At 42.2% G+C, this 18383-nt stretch overlaps 2 protein-coding genes across 2 annotated transcripts in view; one reads left to right on the top strand and one right to left on the bottom strand.

Moving 5' to 3' along the window:
* Window positions 1-234: 234 nt before the first annotated feature.
* LOC308677735 (large ribosomal subunit protein eL18) lies at window positions 235-10913 on the bottom strand. The gene is made up of 7 exons (XM_081344389.1): window positions 10855-10913; window positions 7202-7288; window positions 6683-6790; window positions 6092-6190; window positions 3565-3688; window positions 3384-3453; window positions 235-531 (listed from the first exon to the last, which is right to left on the bottom strand). Exons 1-7 carry the CDS (start codon window positions 10855-10857, stop codon window positions 456-458), a joined length of 567 nt encoding a protein of 188 aa, XP_081200515.1. The 5' UTR covers window positions 10858-10913; the 3' UTR covers window positions 235-455.
* Window positions 10914-15859: 4946 nt separating this feature from the next.
* The window catches only part of LOC308677577 (sphingosine kinase 2-like), a 30754-nt gene continuing 28230 nt past the window's right edge, over window positions 15860-18383 (top strand). Inside the window, exon 1 of the mRNA XM_081344113.1 lies at window positions 15860-17533. Within this exon, the coding sequence (XP_081200239.1) occupies window positions 17110-17533 (424 nt within the window). The 5' untranslated portion in view covers window positions 15860-17109. The remainder of the gene's footprint in view (window positions 17534-18383) is intronic.

Raw genomic sequence — 18383 nt, 5'->3', positions numbered from 1 at the left:
TCTAGCTCACCAAGGGCTAACAAATTAGTGCTTAAAGACTAGGTTGGCATACTATTTCTAATTTTTTTAAAAAAAAAATCTACCAAGGAAGTCTCTCTCTGCTCTGAAATTTATTGCAATTTCAGAATATTTTTCCAACTCCCAAAGTGCCACTGTAAGGACCAAATCCTACTATATGGTCCTTCAACTTTAACTAGCCAACATTTCTACTAAAGTTCTTACAATAACTGGCTTTTAACCCTGCTTACAATGTGAGTTATTAATTACAGGAGGTAAAGATTTCTTGGGAGAAGAATGTGTTTTAAAGACAAGTCTCAAACACTGTTTTGATTCAACAGATCTTTCTTTCCATGCTGGACTCTGAGCAAACAGGCAGACGCTGTCAGAATATTAATTTGAGGCAAAAAAAATTTTTAATAGTCTTATACCGGGCTTTACATTTTTTATGAAACATTCTAGTTTTTGTAGCCTCGACTGGCACGGCGACCTCGAGCTCGTTCAAATTTCCGCCCCTTGGATCGGACATATGGCCTGGAAAAAGTGAGAAGGGATTTGGGGAGGGGGGGGAAGAAGTAAGATAAATGGCCTATTGTTATATCCCACTTTTTTTTTTTTTATTGAAAAGTTTTAAAGTACAATTTTCCTTTAAAAATCCCCCCTTCCCCCTCCCTCCTCCCCCCCCTACCTCCCCCCTCCCCCCCCCCCGACTTCCCAGAGCTAAATACAAGGTATATATATAAAAAGCAATCAAACAATCATATGCTAACAACTATAAACTCTAAAATCCAACACTCTCTAGCTTATATAGGATAGGACAAGCCTTAATAATATCAAATATGTGTAAAAAGAAGCTAAAATAAGAAAAGAAAGAAAAAAAAAGAAAAAAATACGAAAGAAGACTCATTCAAATGCTACATAAAACTTCTTAACCCTATACTTGATCTGGATAAACTCAATCCATTTTCTCCATTCCATAATATAGCGTTCTTGCGAGTGATCTTTCAAATAGGCCGAAATCTTCGCCATCTCTGCCAGGTCGGAAACCTTTAAAGTCCACTCTTCTATGGTCGGCAGTTCCTCTTTCTTCCAATATTGGCCTATCAAAAGTCTTGTTATATCCCACTTTTATGCAGAGGACAGAAAACACGTAAGTGTTCTGAAATTCAAAAAAGCCACAAAATGTGGCTTCCTATTTCTAGTCTTTTCTTCACTTCCTAATCCAACAGGATTCTCTCTTAAATGGAAAAAGAAGTAACTAGTTTCCAGCTTTCAAATTGTTTAATTTTTAGCTTTTAAAAGGTCCTCTAATTCCAAGAATAAGTATTCAGTGGGACTTTCCTTATTCCTAAAATACTCAGCCAGTAGATAACAGAAAATTATGTAAGAATTGCAGGTCAAACCTGTGAATAAGCTGAGATAGTTCAATGGCTGCAGATATTACAAAGCACAATTCATTTTTTCCACATGGTAAGCTTGGGGGGAAAAATCCCTTCACGTATTAACATGAAACAAGTAATTGCAAGTCATAGCTCTTCAATTCATGTTAAGCATCACTTTTTTTAAAGTTACCGCAAAACATACAAATGCAGGAACAGTGATGTATGTAAACATGACATAAAGTTTCCATCCTACTTTCTGGCAAAGCTGGAAGAAGGACTAATATTTTCTGAGGTGATCTAAAAATATAGTGAGATTGGAAGATGAGAAAAAAAAAATATCTCTTTCAATTGAGTTTGAGGCATACCTATTCAGGTATTAATCTCACCGAGTACAAACTTTTTCCCCAAAGAAAAAAAGTAAGCAGAGAATTAAAAGCTTTAATCTAATAATCTGGTTTGGCAAATTATGGATCCTGATAAAATTTTCTCAGGAATTTGAAGCAGACTCCTCCATTCTGATACCTATTATTTTTTTATGCCAACTGGGCAAAAATCCTCAGCTCTCATTCTAAGAGCAAATCTTTTGCTGATAACACTGTAAAAGTCTTAAAAAGGAAAGTACTGTTATACACGTAATCCTCAACTTACAGCGGTTGCTGAATGGCCATTTTAAATTATGTGTTTGTAATGCACTCCTGGCTGTCATAAAATGTCATGCCAACAGTCACATGACTGCATTTATGGCGCTCAACTTATTGCTGCAATTCGGACTGGATTTCCACTCAGAAGTCATTAGGATGGTTAAGCTGAGGCACCCATGTGACTGGACATGATTTTACAACATTTTTTTGTGATATCATTAGGCGAATCTGCAGCTGTTACGCCAACCTCACGGTCATAAGCATGAAACCACTCTTCTGAATAGCATATCAAGATCGTGTAACTGTGGGACACTGCAACCAGCTGCAAAGGCAAGCCAATTGCCAAGCATCTGAAGTGCAATCACCCGATGTGTGTGTTGGCCCAACGTTTTTCGACAGCCAGAAATGCTTTACAAACGTGTATTTTCCAAAGGCCACCAAGCAACGTTCTCAAATCTTCCTAATACATTATTCAGGGAAACTTGAAAATGCCTTCCAATTACAAAGCGTCATCCTGGAGCATTAAGTTAACCGACCTTTTCAGGACAAACTATCGGACTCGGAGTGTTACATGAGCCCAGATTTCCTTGAAAACCTGAAAACAGCCCTTCACAAAGCATCCATCCTTTAAACAGCCATGATGCCTTTCAGAATGCTCAACACAGCTGCTGCTGCTGCATGCGTGGCCTGGAAGATACTTTTTACTTCTGCCTCCCCATTTTGCAGCGTGTCCCTTTTCAATGCTTTCCAAACAAGGTGCACGCAAAGCATCAGAGAGAGAGAGTGGGCCAGATTAGGAGAAGCAAGCAGTAGAGCTAGCGCTTGACTTACAACCATTTGTTTAGTGACCATTCAGTTACAACAGCATTGAAAAAAGTGACTTGTGAACAGTTTTCGCATCACCCTTGCAGCATCCCCATGGTCACATGATCAGAATTGGACCCTAGGCAAGTGACTCATATTTATGACGGTTGCAGTGTCCCGGGGTCAGGTGATCCCCTTTTCTGACCTTCTGACAAGCAAAGTCAATGGGGAAGCCAGATTCACTTAGCAACTGTGTTACTAACTTAACGACTGCAGTGATTCACTTAACAACTGTGGCAAGGAAGGTCATAAAATGGGGCAAAACTCACTCAGCAACTGTTTTGCTTAGCCAACAAGAAATGTTGGGCTCAATTGTGGTCATAAGTCGAGGACTACCCGTACATTTAGAAACCAAAGGTGTTATTGCAGAAGAGTAAGCACTAAGCCAAAGCACAAGTGGCCGTGATTTTGAACCACCCTCTCTTGACTTTGAAAATCAGACAAAATAGGGTTAAGGGCAAAATGCCCAGAAGAAAACCTAACGGTCTGGAATACTCACTTAGTGTGGCTGTGGGGGGTACCAGGAGCCTTGCCGAAATGCCGATAAACCTGGCGGGCCTTTCTGGGTCCTGCAGAAGGCAAGTTCAGAGAGATCTTTCAGTCAGGCTGTGAGATCGACAGCACTAAGACCAATAAAAGCTTCCAAACTCTTGAAAGTCTAATGTCCCCTCCCGACTCACCAGAAAGCAAAACAGTTCCCTGGCCTTTAGGGGCAGCCATGGCTAACTGGTCAAAAGTCATGATCTGGCCTCCAGATTTCAGGATGCGTCGGCGGGCTCCCTGTGTGACTCTGAGGGCACAAATCTGGGGAGGAGAAGAAAAAAAAACCAGTCTGCAACATGAGAATCCTCAAAACCAATGATTAAAAAAATGTAAGCGTAGGCAGCCATCATTACCCACGGTTTCATTCTTTTGATTGTTGTCCCATCTTTATTACTTTAATAATAACTCAAGGCACAAATGTACCTAATACTCCTCCCTCCCTCCCTATTTTCCCCACAACTACTACTTTTTTTTTTTAATCCCATTTATATCCCGCCCTTCTCCGAAGACTCAGGGCGGCTTACAATTTAAGCACAAACCAATGTGCTTAGCAGTAGCCTTCATTCTATGTATATGCCTGCTTATTAGGGCTTTTGCCCCCCCAAGCGGCATTATTACAAAGTCAGCTTAATTGCCCCCAACAATCTGGGTCCTCATTTTACCTACCTCGGAAGGATGGAAGGCTGAGTCAACCTTGAGCCTGGTGGGACTTGAACCTGCACTAATTGCAGGCAGCTGGTGTTACTTAGGGAGGCATTAGCCCACTGCTCCACCAAGGCTCCTACTTTGTGAGGTGGATTGGGCCGAGAGTGAGTGGCTCAAAGTGACCCAGCTGGCTTTTGTGCCTAAGGCAGGACTAAAACTCAACAGTCCTCTGCTTTCTAGCCTGGCCTCTTCAACTGCTGCCCCTAAGTGGCTTATCCACACTTAGAAACTATAAATGAGACCTTGTTCCCCGCAGGAAAAGGTTTTACGTAACCATAATTTTAGATTGAAGGGACGCGGTGGCTCAGTGGGTTAGGACGCTGAGCTTGTCGATCAGAAGGTCGGCAGTTTGGGGGGTCGAATCCTGAGTGCCGCGTAACGTGAGCACCTGTTACTCGTCCCAGCTTCTGCCAACCTAGCAGTTCGAAAGCACATAAAAATGCAAGTAGAAAAACAGGGACCACTACGGTGGGAAGGTAACAGCATTCCGTGCGCCTTAGGCGTCTAGTCATGCTGGCCACATGACCACGGAGACGTCCTCGGACAAGCGCTGGCTCTTCGGCTTTGAAACGGAGATGAGCACCGCCCCCTAGAGTTGGAAACGACTAGCACGCATGTGCGGGGGAACCTTTACCTTTTACCTACGGTAATTTTAGATTATCTTGCATATGGATAAAATGGGAACAAGCTTGTGCACATGTGTAACAAACATTTTTTACTGTTTCCATTATAGTAACAGATAGGAATTGAACCCCTGCAAACGATATAAGACGTTTCTATTTACAATCTCACCTACATCTCAGTACCTTTAATCAATTGACTACAACGAGAAGCTCAATGATTAGTCAGGAAGCCAAAGTTCGGAATATCAAAAATATTTTAAAGGAAAGCGCTCACAAAAATTGCATTTCTGCTTTGGGTAGAATCAGCAGCAAAGCAATTTATCTAAAAAAAACAAGCCTTCCAATCTCTCAAGCGCAACGCTTTCATCAATGATTCAAACTCCATTCAGATGTTCTTATGATGGAGAACTGGAACACTGTAAATATTTACTGAAGATACACGCCGCCTTTTTGCATATAGCAGGGCTTTTCAACCAGTGGTATGGGTACCACCTGTGGTACATTGGCACCTGGCAGGTGGTACGTGACCATCCTAGAAAAGTGGTAGCGGGGGAGGGGAATGAGCTGAAGCAGTGGCAGCACCGCACAAGCCTGAGCGAGAGATGGCTGGAGCTGCAGGGCTGTCAGGGCTCAGCGGAAGCACCAGGATCAGCACCAGGCTCCAGCTGGAGCTCGGTGCTGATCCTGGCGCTTCTGCTGAGCCCAGAAGAAGCACCAATTAGCTGGAATGTTGCAGCATCTCCAGGGTCTTGTTATTTACATTCAGATGCTTGGCAACTGATTCATGACAGTCACAGTGTCCCAGGGTCATGTGAAGTGACCAAAACCTGCTGCAACCACCCAGCAGACATGGGGAATAAAAACTAAACACCCCCCACCCCACCCCCGCTGCCAATCCTCAACAGAAATGCTCACAACAATGAAAACCTCAGAGAGGAGGAAGAGCGCCACTGGCCGGGCAGGCAGGTGTCTTGCTCAGCTGTGGCTTGGGGGGCACTTTTTTCAATGCCATTGTAACTTCAAACAGTCACTAAGTGAACTGTTGTAAGTCAAGGACTACCTGTACTTCATCACTTTTTTCCTTTTTTTTTTTTGGTCATCAAGTTTTTGACACCTTGCTGGGTGACTGGTGGTACTCGGATGTTGCCATATCCTAAAAGTGGCACAATGGGTGAAAAGGTTGAAAAGCCCTGGCATATAGTTCTGTATTTACTGTACTCTCCTGTATATTGTATTTTCCTCTAGTTTATGATATTTGAGCTGTTAAGAAATCCACCCATCCCTTGCTCTACGTCCCTTCCCATCCGAAGAGTTACTCGGCCACCAGTCAGGATACCTTCAGTTTGGGAATTTCCTGGATGCGAACATCATCCGTCACTGTGCCCACCACGACGGCTGTTTTGTTCTCCCGCCCTTGGAGCTTCATTTTACGGATCTAGAGAATAAGAGAGTGATCGAGTTAGCCTGCCTGCCCTGACCAATTTGTCTTTATGAACAGAGACTTCGTTGGTCCTTTAGCAGCGTTGCTTTTTAGCTACAATCCACCCTAATCAGGAGGGGAATGTCGCTGTGCTGAGCTGCGTTGTTTTCCTGCAGACATTTCTAGTTGGATAATGAAAGGTCTGCAGGAAAACTGAGCCTCAGAGAGCACCAAGCGCGCCGAGTTAATAACATTCCCTTCTATCGGAATATTACCAGCGTTCGCCTCTTTGAGCTCATCGCTATACCAACTTCTTTTCTTTTTTCCTCTATTTGGTTAAAGCCACAGCAGAGGTGGCATCACTTATTCTTTCAACAGGATAGGAACAAGGACGACGACAACAAAGCATACTTAAAGCAAAGAGAAAAGATTAAAACTGAGGGGGGGGGGAAACGGAAGGACCAAGAAATAGAAAAGCGATAAGAGAATTGAAGAGTCTGCACTTACCAACCGCGACACAGACAATGGAGGCCGGTTGGTGCGGCTCATGAATAGCCGTTTGAGTATCACCTTGTTGAATTTGGCATTGGTCCGGCGAGCCAGGAATCTGTAGAGCTGAGAGGGTGGAAATTAAACCTCCAAACAGACTCCGTTATTCTCTCACCCTGCCCCAAGGTATCTAGAAATTAGCCTCAAATTTAGAGCATTTTATAGCAACCTGATTCAATATATGACCTTTGCAAACGAAACAGAAGTCCACGCTTTCCTCAAATATCACCACAAAGAGCCCATTGTCTCCTAATATCAGCTGGATCGTGAGGAAAGAGGTGCATTGCCCAATGAAGTGTCTAAAATTAAACCCAAATATTGCTAATAGATTTCCGAGCAACTAAGGATCGTATCGATGACGACACCCTAGAATCTTTATACACACAGTACATTGCTGTCAAGTGTAACTCGCCCCCCCGCCCCCCAAATACCCATGCATTTGTATTTTTTCATGTAAATGCAAAACTTGGGTCTCACCTTTACTAAGAGACGAAGATAAATATCCTGACTCTTGGGCTCCTTACGCCGAACCTTACGGTCCTTGTTGTGGCGAATGTCAATTCCCTGGTGACAAATAAAGAGAAATGTTCAGGTTAATGGAAATATCATATATATGCCCTTTCCCTGACAAACAAAAAATATCTTTTTTATATTTTGGCATTACGTTTATTATATAAACTTCTGGTGTCAAATAGGGGTTTAGCTTGGACAAGATCGAAGTGCCCTAAAACAGGTTTCCCCAACCTTTTGGGCACCAGGGACCGCTTCCGTGGAGAGAGGTTTTTCCTTGGACCGGAGGGGTGTGTGGTTTCATGTATTGCCTGCATCCCACGGATGGGGCTTTGCTTGTTTGTGCAGACCGGATTCTGGCATGCCATGGCCCGGTGCCAGTCCATGGACCGGGGGTTGGGGATCCCTGCTCTAAAAAACTCTAATCAGGATCTGCAAAAAAATATCAGGGACTGCTGCCAGAGCAGACATCCCAATACCCCAGAACGTCTGATACGTTTGCATCAAAATCTACTCTCCAGGTACAACAACATCAAGTCTATAAGGAATGCAGTGGCTCACATGTTAAGGACACTGGGCTGACAACTTGAAAGCCCACATTTGAAGCCCTGAGTGTTGCTGTGTGACAGGGTAAGCTCCCATCATTCACTCTAGCTCCTGCCAACCTTGCAGTTTTGAAAGCATGAAAATGCGAGTAAATAAAGAGATGCCACTTTGGTGGGCTCATGAAAGGAGTCCCCAACTGGGCATCCCCCAGGAATGCTGATGTCACTGGCTCATCCTGATCAGAAGCACTTTGGTGCTTCCAATATGGAAGTTTAGTACAATTAGCTGGTAGTCTATGAAAAATCTCAAGACTCTGGAGAATATTAGTTTTGCTTACGTATACGGGTAGGCTTACGACCATAATTGAGCCCACCGAAATTTCTGTTGCAAAGTGAGATAGTTGTTAGCTTTGCCCCATTTTACGATCTTTCCTGCCATAGTTGTTAAGTGAATCACTGCTGTTTAGTAACACGTTTGTTAAGTGAATCCGACTTCCCCGTGGTCTTTGTCAGAAGGTTGCAAAGGGGGATCACATGACCTCAGGACACTGCAACCATCGTAAATGTGAGTCAGTTGCCAAGCGTCTGAATTTTGATCACTTGACCATCAAGATTCTGCAAAGGTGTTAAGTGTGAAAATGGTAGTAAGTCCATTTTTTCAGTGCCGTTGTAACTTTTGAACGGTCAATAAATAAACCGCTGTATGTCAAGAACTACCTTAACTATAAGATCTGTGTAAGCATATATAAAATTGCACCGTGAATGACATTCTCTCCTGTAGGGTTAGGGTCAGATATGTATGTAAAACTAAATGAACAAAATGTAAACGACATTAGAATGATACACGGCACAACAGCAGTAGACATTCAGCCACGTTGCACCATACTATCCCTATTATGCTGTGTCACATAAGTAGCTATTAGTCCTTTTTTTTAGATAAATGCCAGAGTTATTCAGACTTATTTTATCTATGTCCATTACTATCTGACCCAGTGTTTCTCAACCTCAAGAACTTTTAAGATGCATGGACTTCAACTTCCAGAATTCCCCAATCAGATGCTGGCTGGGGAATTCTGAGATCTGAAGTCCACCAATCTTAAAATTGTTGGGTGTGAGAAACATCAATTTGACTCATCTGCTTTGTCCCAATGAATACAGCCAGGTACCACAACAAAAAAAAGAGGTTTGGGGAGGGGTTTTTTTTTTTGAGTTTCGCAATTCTATTTAGTATTGATAGATTTACATACTATTTAATAATTGCATTTCTTTAGAAATTACTCTTGAGTTTTGTTTAGCGGTTCAGGCATTAGGATAGAAATCTGGAAGACAGGGAGATCTGTTTTGCTTTAGGTACGTGACTTTGGCCTGTCATTCTCTCAGCCCTAGGAAACACACACACAGGGAAATAGGTGACTACAATAAACCAAACTGAACTATGCTAGAATTATACTACTACTGTTGGATGGAACAATGGATGGAAACTAATCGAGGCAATGGATGAAAAGTAATCAAGGAGAGAAGCAACCTGGAACTATGGAGAAACTTACCAACAGTGAGAACAATTAACCAGGGGAACAGCTTGCCTCTAGAATTTGTGGCTGCTCCATCACTGGAGGTTTTGAAGAGACTGGACAGCCACTTGTCTGAAATGGTATACTTGTCTCCTGCTTGAGTAGGAGGTTGGACTAGAAGACCTCCAAGGTCCCTTCCAGTTCTATTCCATTCTATTCCTATAGCTTTGCATCAACTAATTCATAGGGGGAAATGTGCTGTTTGAAACAGTGTTCGAGACACCATGTGAATAATTGAGTACATTTCATATATTATATATTAATATTTATATTTTTATATTTGGAGGATTGGAAGATGAACTTGTACATATATATGTGTGTGTGTGTGTGTGTGTGTGTGTGTGTGTAAATTTTAGATTACACAAATATGAGCTGTCACTGTTGTGACTACTGCCTGTCGATGGCCTTCGGTTAGGCCGAAACAGGAAATATTGTCCCATGTTTGGGGCCTAGCAAGGTAATCTAAATAGTTAACAAGCAATATATATATATATATATACATATATATACATATATATACATACACATACACATACATATATACATATATACATATATATATACATACATACATATATATATATATATATACATACATATATACACACACATACACACACATACAAATGCTTGTTAACTATTAGATTACCTTGCTAAGGCCCCAAACATACACACACACACACACATACACACACACACACAAAGTACAAGTTCATCTTCCAATCCTCCAAGCCATTCAACCTAGATTGATCTTCTTCGTTTAGCTGGGTGTTCCTCTCAAATTATAGACTGTATTCTCTATGTTCACCCTTCACGTTTATCTACATTTCATGACGAAGAGACCCATCCCCATCCGTTTTCACTGCAGTACCAGTATCAGGTTTAGTCACCATTTTTGAAAGAGTTTTCCCTTGTCCTATGCTGCAATTTATTCCTATGTGCAGAAAAGTCGCTTTACCTATTGCTACTACACTGTGTATAACAAATCTCGTTGGATCCTACGCCTCTGTTTGCTCAAACAAAGGACGGACACAAAGCAACAACAAAAGACAAGTCTTTTATTCTACTAACGCTCTTTTGTAACAGTCAGATGGGACCAAAAACTACACTCTTCCCAAAATAACGTCATGTTTTAGAGGACAAATTTTTGCGACCCCAGGCTGCCCGTTTTTCATCTGATGTTAACTTTCTTACCACACCAAAGTAATGAGATGACACTTATGAATTCAACTCGGGCTATGAATTCAACTTCGAGCCTTCCTCTGCCCGACCTTTAGGAGAGCCCGCAAACCGGGAGCTTTCTTAGGCCCGAACTCCCAACCTGCAAACAACGGCCGCCCTCTGCGTGCAGGCCTCCCTAGTATCGGGGTTCAATCCTGCCCCCCCCCCAGAACGTGTGTGTTTCCCACTTTACCACCACAACACAACCTGCTGTCCAGGCTGCTTCCCCGGAGAAGATTACAACCGATTCAACAGCCCGGTTCCCTTCCCTCTCAATTCTTACCATGGTGGCGTCGACAACCGCCGGAAGAAAGAGACCGGAAGAAGCCGCCGACGCGCAAAGAACTATGGGAACGAAAGGATGAGGCAGGGGAAACGGGTAAGTCTCTCTCTCTCTCTCTCTGGTGATGTTATGACCGCGCACGTAATGTAAGGGCGATGTAGAGCGACGTTCCTTTGTCAAGAAAGCACGATTCCGGGTTAACTTTCTGATTAATTATATCTCGTTAGAGAGATAAGTAACTCTTCGATATCGGTTGAAACTTGGTTATGGCCGATCAACCCGATAAGTGTTGTTTTCACTGAAGCTTTGTGGGATGAACCTACATGCATATCACACCTTTTGGAAAAGCAACAAAGAAGCAGAAAATATATAAGATACAGTAACCCATCTTCCCCTCAATTAAAGCAAGAAAAGGAAAGAGGAATAAATAGTTAAAATCTATTTTTCTGTCTCCTATATTTTCATTGTAAGAGAACAATAATATTAGGCTACTATAGCCAAAAATCAAAATGAATTTTCAGACAAATTTTCTAAAAAGATCCACATTCCTGCAATTTTTCAGAATAGGATAAATTCTAATTCCATCACAATGGCCTCAGTCTTCTCTTTCATCTTCATGAAAGAAGAAATTATTTTTCCAATTGATTGCATCATTCATGCTCTTTTTTACCACCACCAACCACTTGGTGTACTCTTTTTTTTATTGTTCACATTCATTCATTCTGGCTACTGTACTCTGTCAAATACTTTTCTTACACACTTCATTCACCTGGCTTTCAACTTACTTTTATATTTGTACTGATATACCCACCTGTTACTTTCAGATAAGCAGGCAAAAGCATGTTTTTATATTTATTTCTGCCTTTATTGTTTTTATAAATAACTCAAGGCAACAAACCAACACAATACTCCCCATTCCTATTTTTCCCACAACTGTGTGAGGTGAGTTGGATTGAGAGAAGGTGATTGGCCCAAAGCCACCCAGCCCATTTCATGCCTAAGGCAGGACTAGAACTCAGTTTCCTGGTGATTTGCCCAGTCATTTGGCCAGCTTTCATGCCTAAGGTGAGACTAGAACTCACCATCTCCTACTGATTTGTCCAATGTCACCTAGCCAGCTTTCACACCTCAGGTGGGACTAAAATTCACACTCTTGTTTCTAGCTTGTGTCTTAACCACTAGACCAGGCGTAGGCAACCTCGGCTCTTTTATGGCTCATGGACTTTGACTCCCAGAATTCCTGAGTCAGCTATGGCTATAAAAGAGCCGAGGTTGCCTACCCCTGCGCTAGACCAAACTGTCTCTCATTAGACATGTTCATTGGATACAGCCATTTGCCTTTCTTTCAACACTGATTATTTGCCACAGAGCACATAATGCTCATAACCTTTCTACCACCACAGTCCTTTAAGTATTAGTGGTGATATATGAGGATTATGCCTTTAAGAACAGTTGTTAGTCAGCTGATACCTGGTCCATCACCTGATCTTAATATGCCTAATTTCTGTTAACAATATATCTTTCCGTAGGTGCTCAGTGTTGTTTTAGGTGCCCTTGTTGCTATGTGCATGCATAACTGACTTCTGTGAATAAAAGATTTATTTACCATCCGGAATTACTTGATTGTGAATTCATCAGGCTAGATAATGAGATAGATAAGAGCAAGCGACTTCTGAAAAACTTTGTCAAAAAAAATGAAGAGGCTTGTCCAGGAAGTTTCTGAGAATTGAGCACAGTTGAACAGAAGAAAAATGGCGGCGCCTGGAATGGCTGCGGCTGCATTGGCTCTTGAAGGCGAATAGTTTTGGGAGGGATAGTAAGGGTTATAGGCCACATGATCAGGAAGATTTTAATGTGTTTGAGCAACATGGTGGAACTAAGGTAACATACGACATACGAACCGACAATCTTAGCTGGCCTGGCGAGTTTCTAGTTGTTTTGGAACTGTTGGTGAGACCGTTAAAAGTCGTTGGCGCTGTTTGAATTTGTTCTACCAGCAGCAAGATCTGACTGCTGGCCCAGTTATGGATTCTATTGCAAATCAGGGAGGTTTCCAGAGGAGGCAGAGGAGAGGACCTGGAGCTTATGGAGCGAAGGAACTGGATGAGGCTGTCGGCAGGCCCAGAGGAAGAGAGAGAGGCTTTTGGAGGAGTTGGTGGCGGCAGCAGCGTGCTCCAGGGGCGAAAAGAAGCAAGGACTCTTTAAGGAAAGGGTGGAAGAGTCAGGATCAGAAAAAGGAAAGAAGGCGAGGTTGTCAGAATACAAGCGAATTTGAGGGCTAATCCCATGGAGCCCCATTTCCATCTGTCCTGTTTGCCATCGTTCACTCCGTAGAGACTAAAATGGACAATGTGAAATTTGAGCGGGCCCCGAACAAGGAGTATATATCGGAGGTGGTGACCCTTTGAGAGCTGTATGCAACGGAATTTCATTTTGATGTATGCCGATTGGTGTACATTCAAAGTGACAATAAAGTTATCATCATCATCATCAAAAAGAATATGGGCCCTACAGTTTACTAAGTCTATATATTTTAGTTGTGAGCTTACACTGTAATTATTGTACAAATTTTGGAGGTTTTACAAGTGATGTATCAATTTTATTGAGGTATTTTTATTTTGTGTTGAACATAGTTATATAGGTATATGCAAAATAAAAACACTATCTTCTTGTCCCCAATTCATGTCTGAGCCTGGTGCTGAGGCCAATGAAGTACACCAGACATGAGGTGCAGTTTTTGTTTTGTTTTATTGAAGCTCTCCAAGAAAAGGGATCCTGGCCAAAATGCCAAGGAACCTCGAACCACAGAATTAAGAAAGCTTTATACATTTTCACTAAGGAGAAGGTGGGATATATAAGAAATATCATCTAATAAACATTTCAATAATGATCTAACAATTATTCTATTGGCCTCTAGCCATCCCTATTCTGAGCTTGCAAGGTGCCTAAGTCTGTTACTTTTATCAGCTTTCTAACTATCCAGAATTGTTACAAGCTTTGTGCATATTCTTGCCAGACAAACTCCTCAATTACAGTCTTCCTGATCTCCTTTCAAATGTATGCAATGGTGGGATTCAAATATGTGAACAACCAGTTCTCTGTGTGGATGCCGCTTCCAGAAGTACACTCCGGGCCTGGGCAATAAAAAAAATAGCTACCGGTTCTGCCGAAGTGGTGCAAACTGGGTGAATCCCGCCACTGAGTGTATGCCATAATTTTGCTTTGTTTTGGCATCCAGCCCATCAATCTGATGGTATAAATCTGTTAATACATTAAATACAGAAGAAGAATCTATCACAGTGTCTTTTTTATTCATGGAAGCCTGTTAACTAGTGTAGGAAGAAAAGTCTCCATCATGGTTCCTCCAAGCGGGGAATAAACATGGCAACTGCGTTGGGAAGAAGGTTGTAGTTTACAGGCAGACAGAAAGATGGATCCAACAGGAAAAGAAGGACTGAGCACATGTGGGTAGTGGGTTTTTATACCCCCTGGACTCTATCGTCTGGAGTTATTTCCTGTTTTAAGGTTTGTATTTCCTTTGTCACGTATTCTGTCCTGAGCCTAGGTGTGCCACTCTATGATTCTTGCTGGTTGTCTGTCCCAGCCCACCTACCTGGGGCAGGGCTATGTAGATTTTAGAAGTTTGAAGTCTTCTTAGCTTCAACCTTCCTGAATGGTTTACATCTGCATTTCTATAGAGTTGGTTTCCACTTGGGGGAGGGAGACTTGGGGCTATTAAGAAAACCTGGGCATGCTTTTTCTGTCTCTAAGATCCTTTTAGGAAATATATTTTCCTGCCCTTTTAATATTTCCTTCTCTGGGGAGCTGACTTCCCACACTAGGTATAAAAGAAATATATAGAATTATATTTAAGGGTGGAATATATTTTCCTTTGGAGTAGCAGCGTGTAGAAAAACTACGAAATCTTTTAAATTGCTTTTAGCAGATTATTTTTGGCTTTAATACTTTTATATAGGCAGTCCTCATTTAGTTATAACTGTGATGAAAAGTAACTTTGCAATCTGTCCTCATATATATATAATCTTCGTAGGTCTATAAAACAAGGGAAAGCTGAAGTAAAATTATAAGCAGTCATGATTGCATCTAGTGACTGCTCTGCTTAATGACTAAGTCCCAATTCTGATGTCTAAAAAGCACTACTTGTATATGTATATAAGCAAATTTACTGCATACCACCTTCTTTCTGTTGAGTGTGTAATAATATGAATAGGTATGGTGTGTAGAGACTGTACATTGTATATTTAAATTAATTATATGCCAATTGTGGAGTGAAAGTCTTCCCATAGTGGCCTATAAAGTGGCTCTTTTTAGTGTCTAAGATGAAAAGCAGCCAATCAAGGCTTGCGTTCCATAAGAAAAATTCGAGGTGAAGGTGCCACGTTTTGCCCATATCCAAAATGGATGACACTACGTGACGCATACAGAACTTTCCCTAACTTTTAATGTTCTAGGCCAGGGAATGGGCTGTGAAGGATGAAATTGCCCTGATCCAAAATGGCCGCCACCGCGTCCCTCTTCTCGAGACAGAGTCTGCGTTTATTTCACTTAGTAAAGATGGCAGTCCTGGAGGAAGCTGGAAATTTCTCTCTCCCTTGATTTTGCCCAAAGCTCAAAATTGTCCCTCTCCCCTCAGCAAAACCTATCATCGCTGAAAGAAACCTCTTTCGTTAGCACTTTTAAGGACTCAACATTCTTTCATAACTTGAACCCCTTCGCTGGCGCCTATCCCTTAATTAAGATGGCCGGTTTGTTACTTTATACCTTTGCTGTCGTCAAAGACGGCAAAGCCACTCACCAATGTCCGAGGAGAGTGCCGTTGAGGGGCGGGACTACCACGATTTTCTGACCTCTGATAGGGAGGGAGAAAGCTTTCCCCACCCCATTGCTCATCCTTCTTCCCCAGGTAGAAAAGGAACACTTCCCGATCTAACATGCGAGGCACTGTGCAGCTCAGAGCAGAGGCGAGAACCGGGCTCGGAAAGCGAGAAGGAGAGCCGGGGTCCAGCAAAGAGGGGGATGGCGTGGAAAAAAATGGGGGAGAGATGCTGAAGATTGGAGGTTGTTAGGGGTGGGCAGACCTTCAGAAGTGCCCGGGAGCTTCTACTTCTTTCCCCCTCTCCTCCCCACAGATTCCTTCCTAAGGTCATCTGGCTTTTTGGACAAAGCGTGCCCGGTGAGAGGGGAATAGGATCCTTTCGGGGGGGGGGGGTTATCTCAAACGTCCTCCCCCTCCCAGTATAAATGTATATTTTGTGTGTGTGTGTAATGATCAGCTCTGTTGCCCTCCTCCACTTTTTTTTTTAGTAAAGAGCTTTTCCCTGTTCCCCCCCTTTTATGATGACACGCTCTTGCGAACATTTGTGAGAAACTTATTTTTTTTCTAAACCTAGGGAGTGAAAACAGTTGAGTTAGGTTGACAAAGCTTAATAAAAGTATTTCATTTCTCCTTGCCGCTAGTTGAAGGGTAGAATGAAGGGTGTCTGCATTCTCTTTCCAAACTCCACACACACACACACCCCACTTTTTTTTGGTATTTTTCATTCCTGAGTGTCCCCTAAATAGATCAATATTTTTTTATTGTTTAATTTTTAACTGAAGTTCTTCTCCCTTCTCTGAAGTTTTGGGAAGCAGACTTGTAAAAGGGAAGGAAAAGAGTTTAGTAAAAAAAATAGAATGTTTTTGTAGCCAGGTGGGTCTGATTAGATTTTTACAGGTTGGACAGCTTCCTAGTTAAATATTGAAACACTTTATCTAAAGGTGAAATCATGCTGAAAACAAGATTTTCTACATATGTTTCTGAAGAAGCACTTGTTTTGCGAAGAAAAACCTCCCTTCAAACTTATTAACCCTAGTGTTAGGGTCAGACAGGTCTGTGTTCATTCCTCTAGAATTTGGATGACATTTTTCAGAAAAATTAGGGAGTATGTACTGGCAGTAAATTTCCTCTTGTTTCATTTCCTTGAGACAAAGGTTCTTGCTCAATAAAAGAGCAATGAAGTCTTGAAAATGCTTAAGAAGCTCTAGTGAGGAAGCAAGTTTCTTGGTAAAAGTAAGTTGCGTCAGCTACTCAGCTGACCTAAGGAAAATCTGTGTGAATGGAAAGGTTTTAAATCCTGCTTTTCACATCTTGGGTGATGGGAGGAGTGGTGAAAAAGGAGGTTAAGTAGTGATGGGTTGGAACCAGCTGTTTGACAGGTATTAAAGCACAACTGCAAAGTGTGGTTCCGTGACAAGATGAACCTGGTACTAAAGCCTTGTCAAGAAGGTTCTGAGGCCATCCTCCATGGGGAGTTTGGAGCCTACCCCCCTAAGGGCATCCGCTATGCCCTCAGCCTCACCCGGACTGAACTGCATATCCAGCGCCTAGTACCCAAGCCGGACACTGATCAACGGACCGTGATACGGCTGATAGATGTGGTTGGTTGCCACACACTGCGCAGTCATACAGTAGCAAACCAGTCAGCATTCTTCTGCATCTTTGCCTATCCACTGAAGAAAAAAAAGGTGGCGGTGGGCTCAGGACGGGCCCGGCAGCGGATTGCAAAGACCTTTCAAGTGGACGGAGCAGAGCGCTACAAGGAAAACCAGGCTCTTGCCGAAAAATGGGCAGCTGCCATCAAGTGCCTAGTGTTGGGGATTCCAATTTCAAGTGAAACAGGTAAGGGGTGCCCTGTATTGGGGAGCATTGCTTCTCACCTGGAGAGATGGCAAATGCTATCTGTTTCTATGGCCTTCCTTAAACTGTATTGTTGTGGGCTACAAGTCAAATGGGTGCTGGTGTGTTTATCGGTCTGTTTTTAAAAAAAAATGAAATCAACTTATTGGGAGAGAGTTCATAACAAGTCCTTAGCCTGATAGGATGATTTTCTGGATGGTAAAGAATAAAAGTGTCGGGATGGTGGTGGTTAAATGTAGGAGAACCCCCAGAATGGCTTAGCAGTGAGATGGATGGCATATAAATTTAATAAATACGGCATTGTGCAGACCTGCCACATAATTTTACGAGATATCCGAAAAACTGAACGTCAGCTTAGAGTATGCCTGCTGGCAGAGGTGTCAATCTTTAGTTAAAAAAGTCAAAATTAATATAAACTCTTGACCTAGAGAATATAAATCTCCTATCTCTGTTGTCTTCAGCTATTGCAAACTTACTTTCACATTGCTGAGATTACAGAGTAGATTAACCTCCCAATCTACAAATCCATGATGTTGGAATGCCCTGGAAAGATGCAGACTTGCATTCCAAGGAGTTGCTAGGTTTTGAAGTGTGTGGTAACTGAGATGGAAGCAAGTTGTGGCTTTCCTAATAAGTACAGCACATTTGAATAAAATTATTGCTGTGTTGACCTGCCTTTGTATAATGGAAGGCAACTCCCATCAGAATTCAAAAGTAGTGAAGCTAAGGCCTCCTCAGATTACATTGTATTAAATCTTTCTTCTCCCTGACCACTTTTGAGTGCTGGAAATGTCATGTTTTGTTTTGTTTTTGTTGTTTTTTAAAAAAACCC

The sequence above is a fragment of the Vipera berus genome, assembly GCF_964194415.1.
Source record: "Vipera berus genome assembly, chromosome: Z".
Classification (NCBI taxonomy): domain Eukaryota; kingdom Metazoa; phylum Chordata; class Lepidosauria; order Squamata; family Viperidae; genus Vipera; species Vipera berus.
This window is presented reverse-complemented; position numbering and strand designations above follow the sequence as displayed.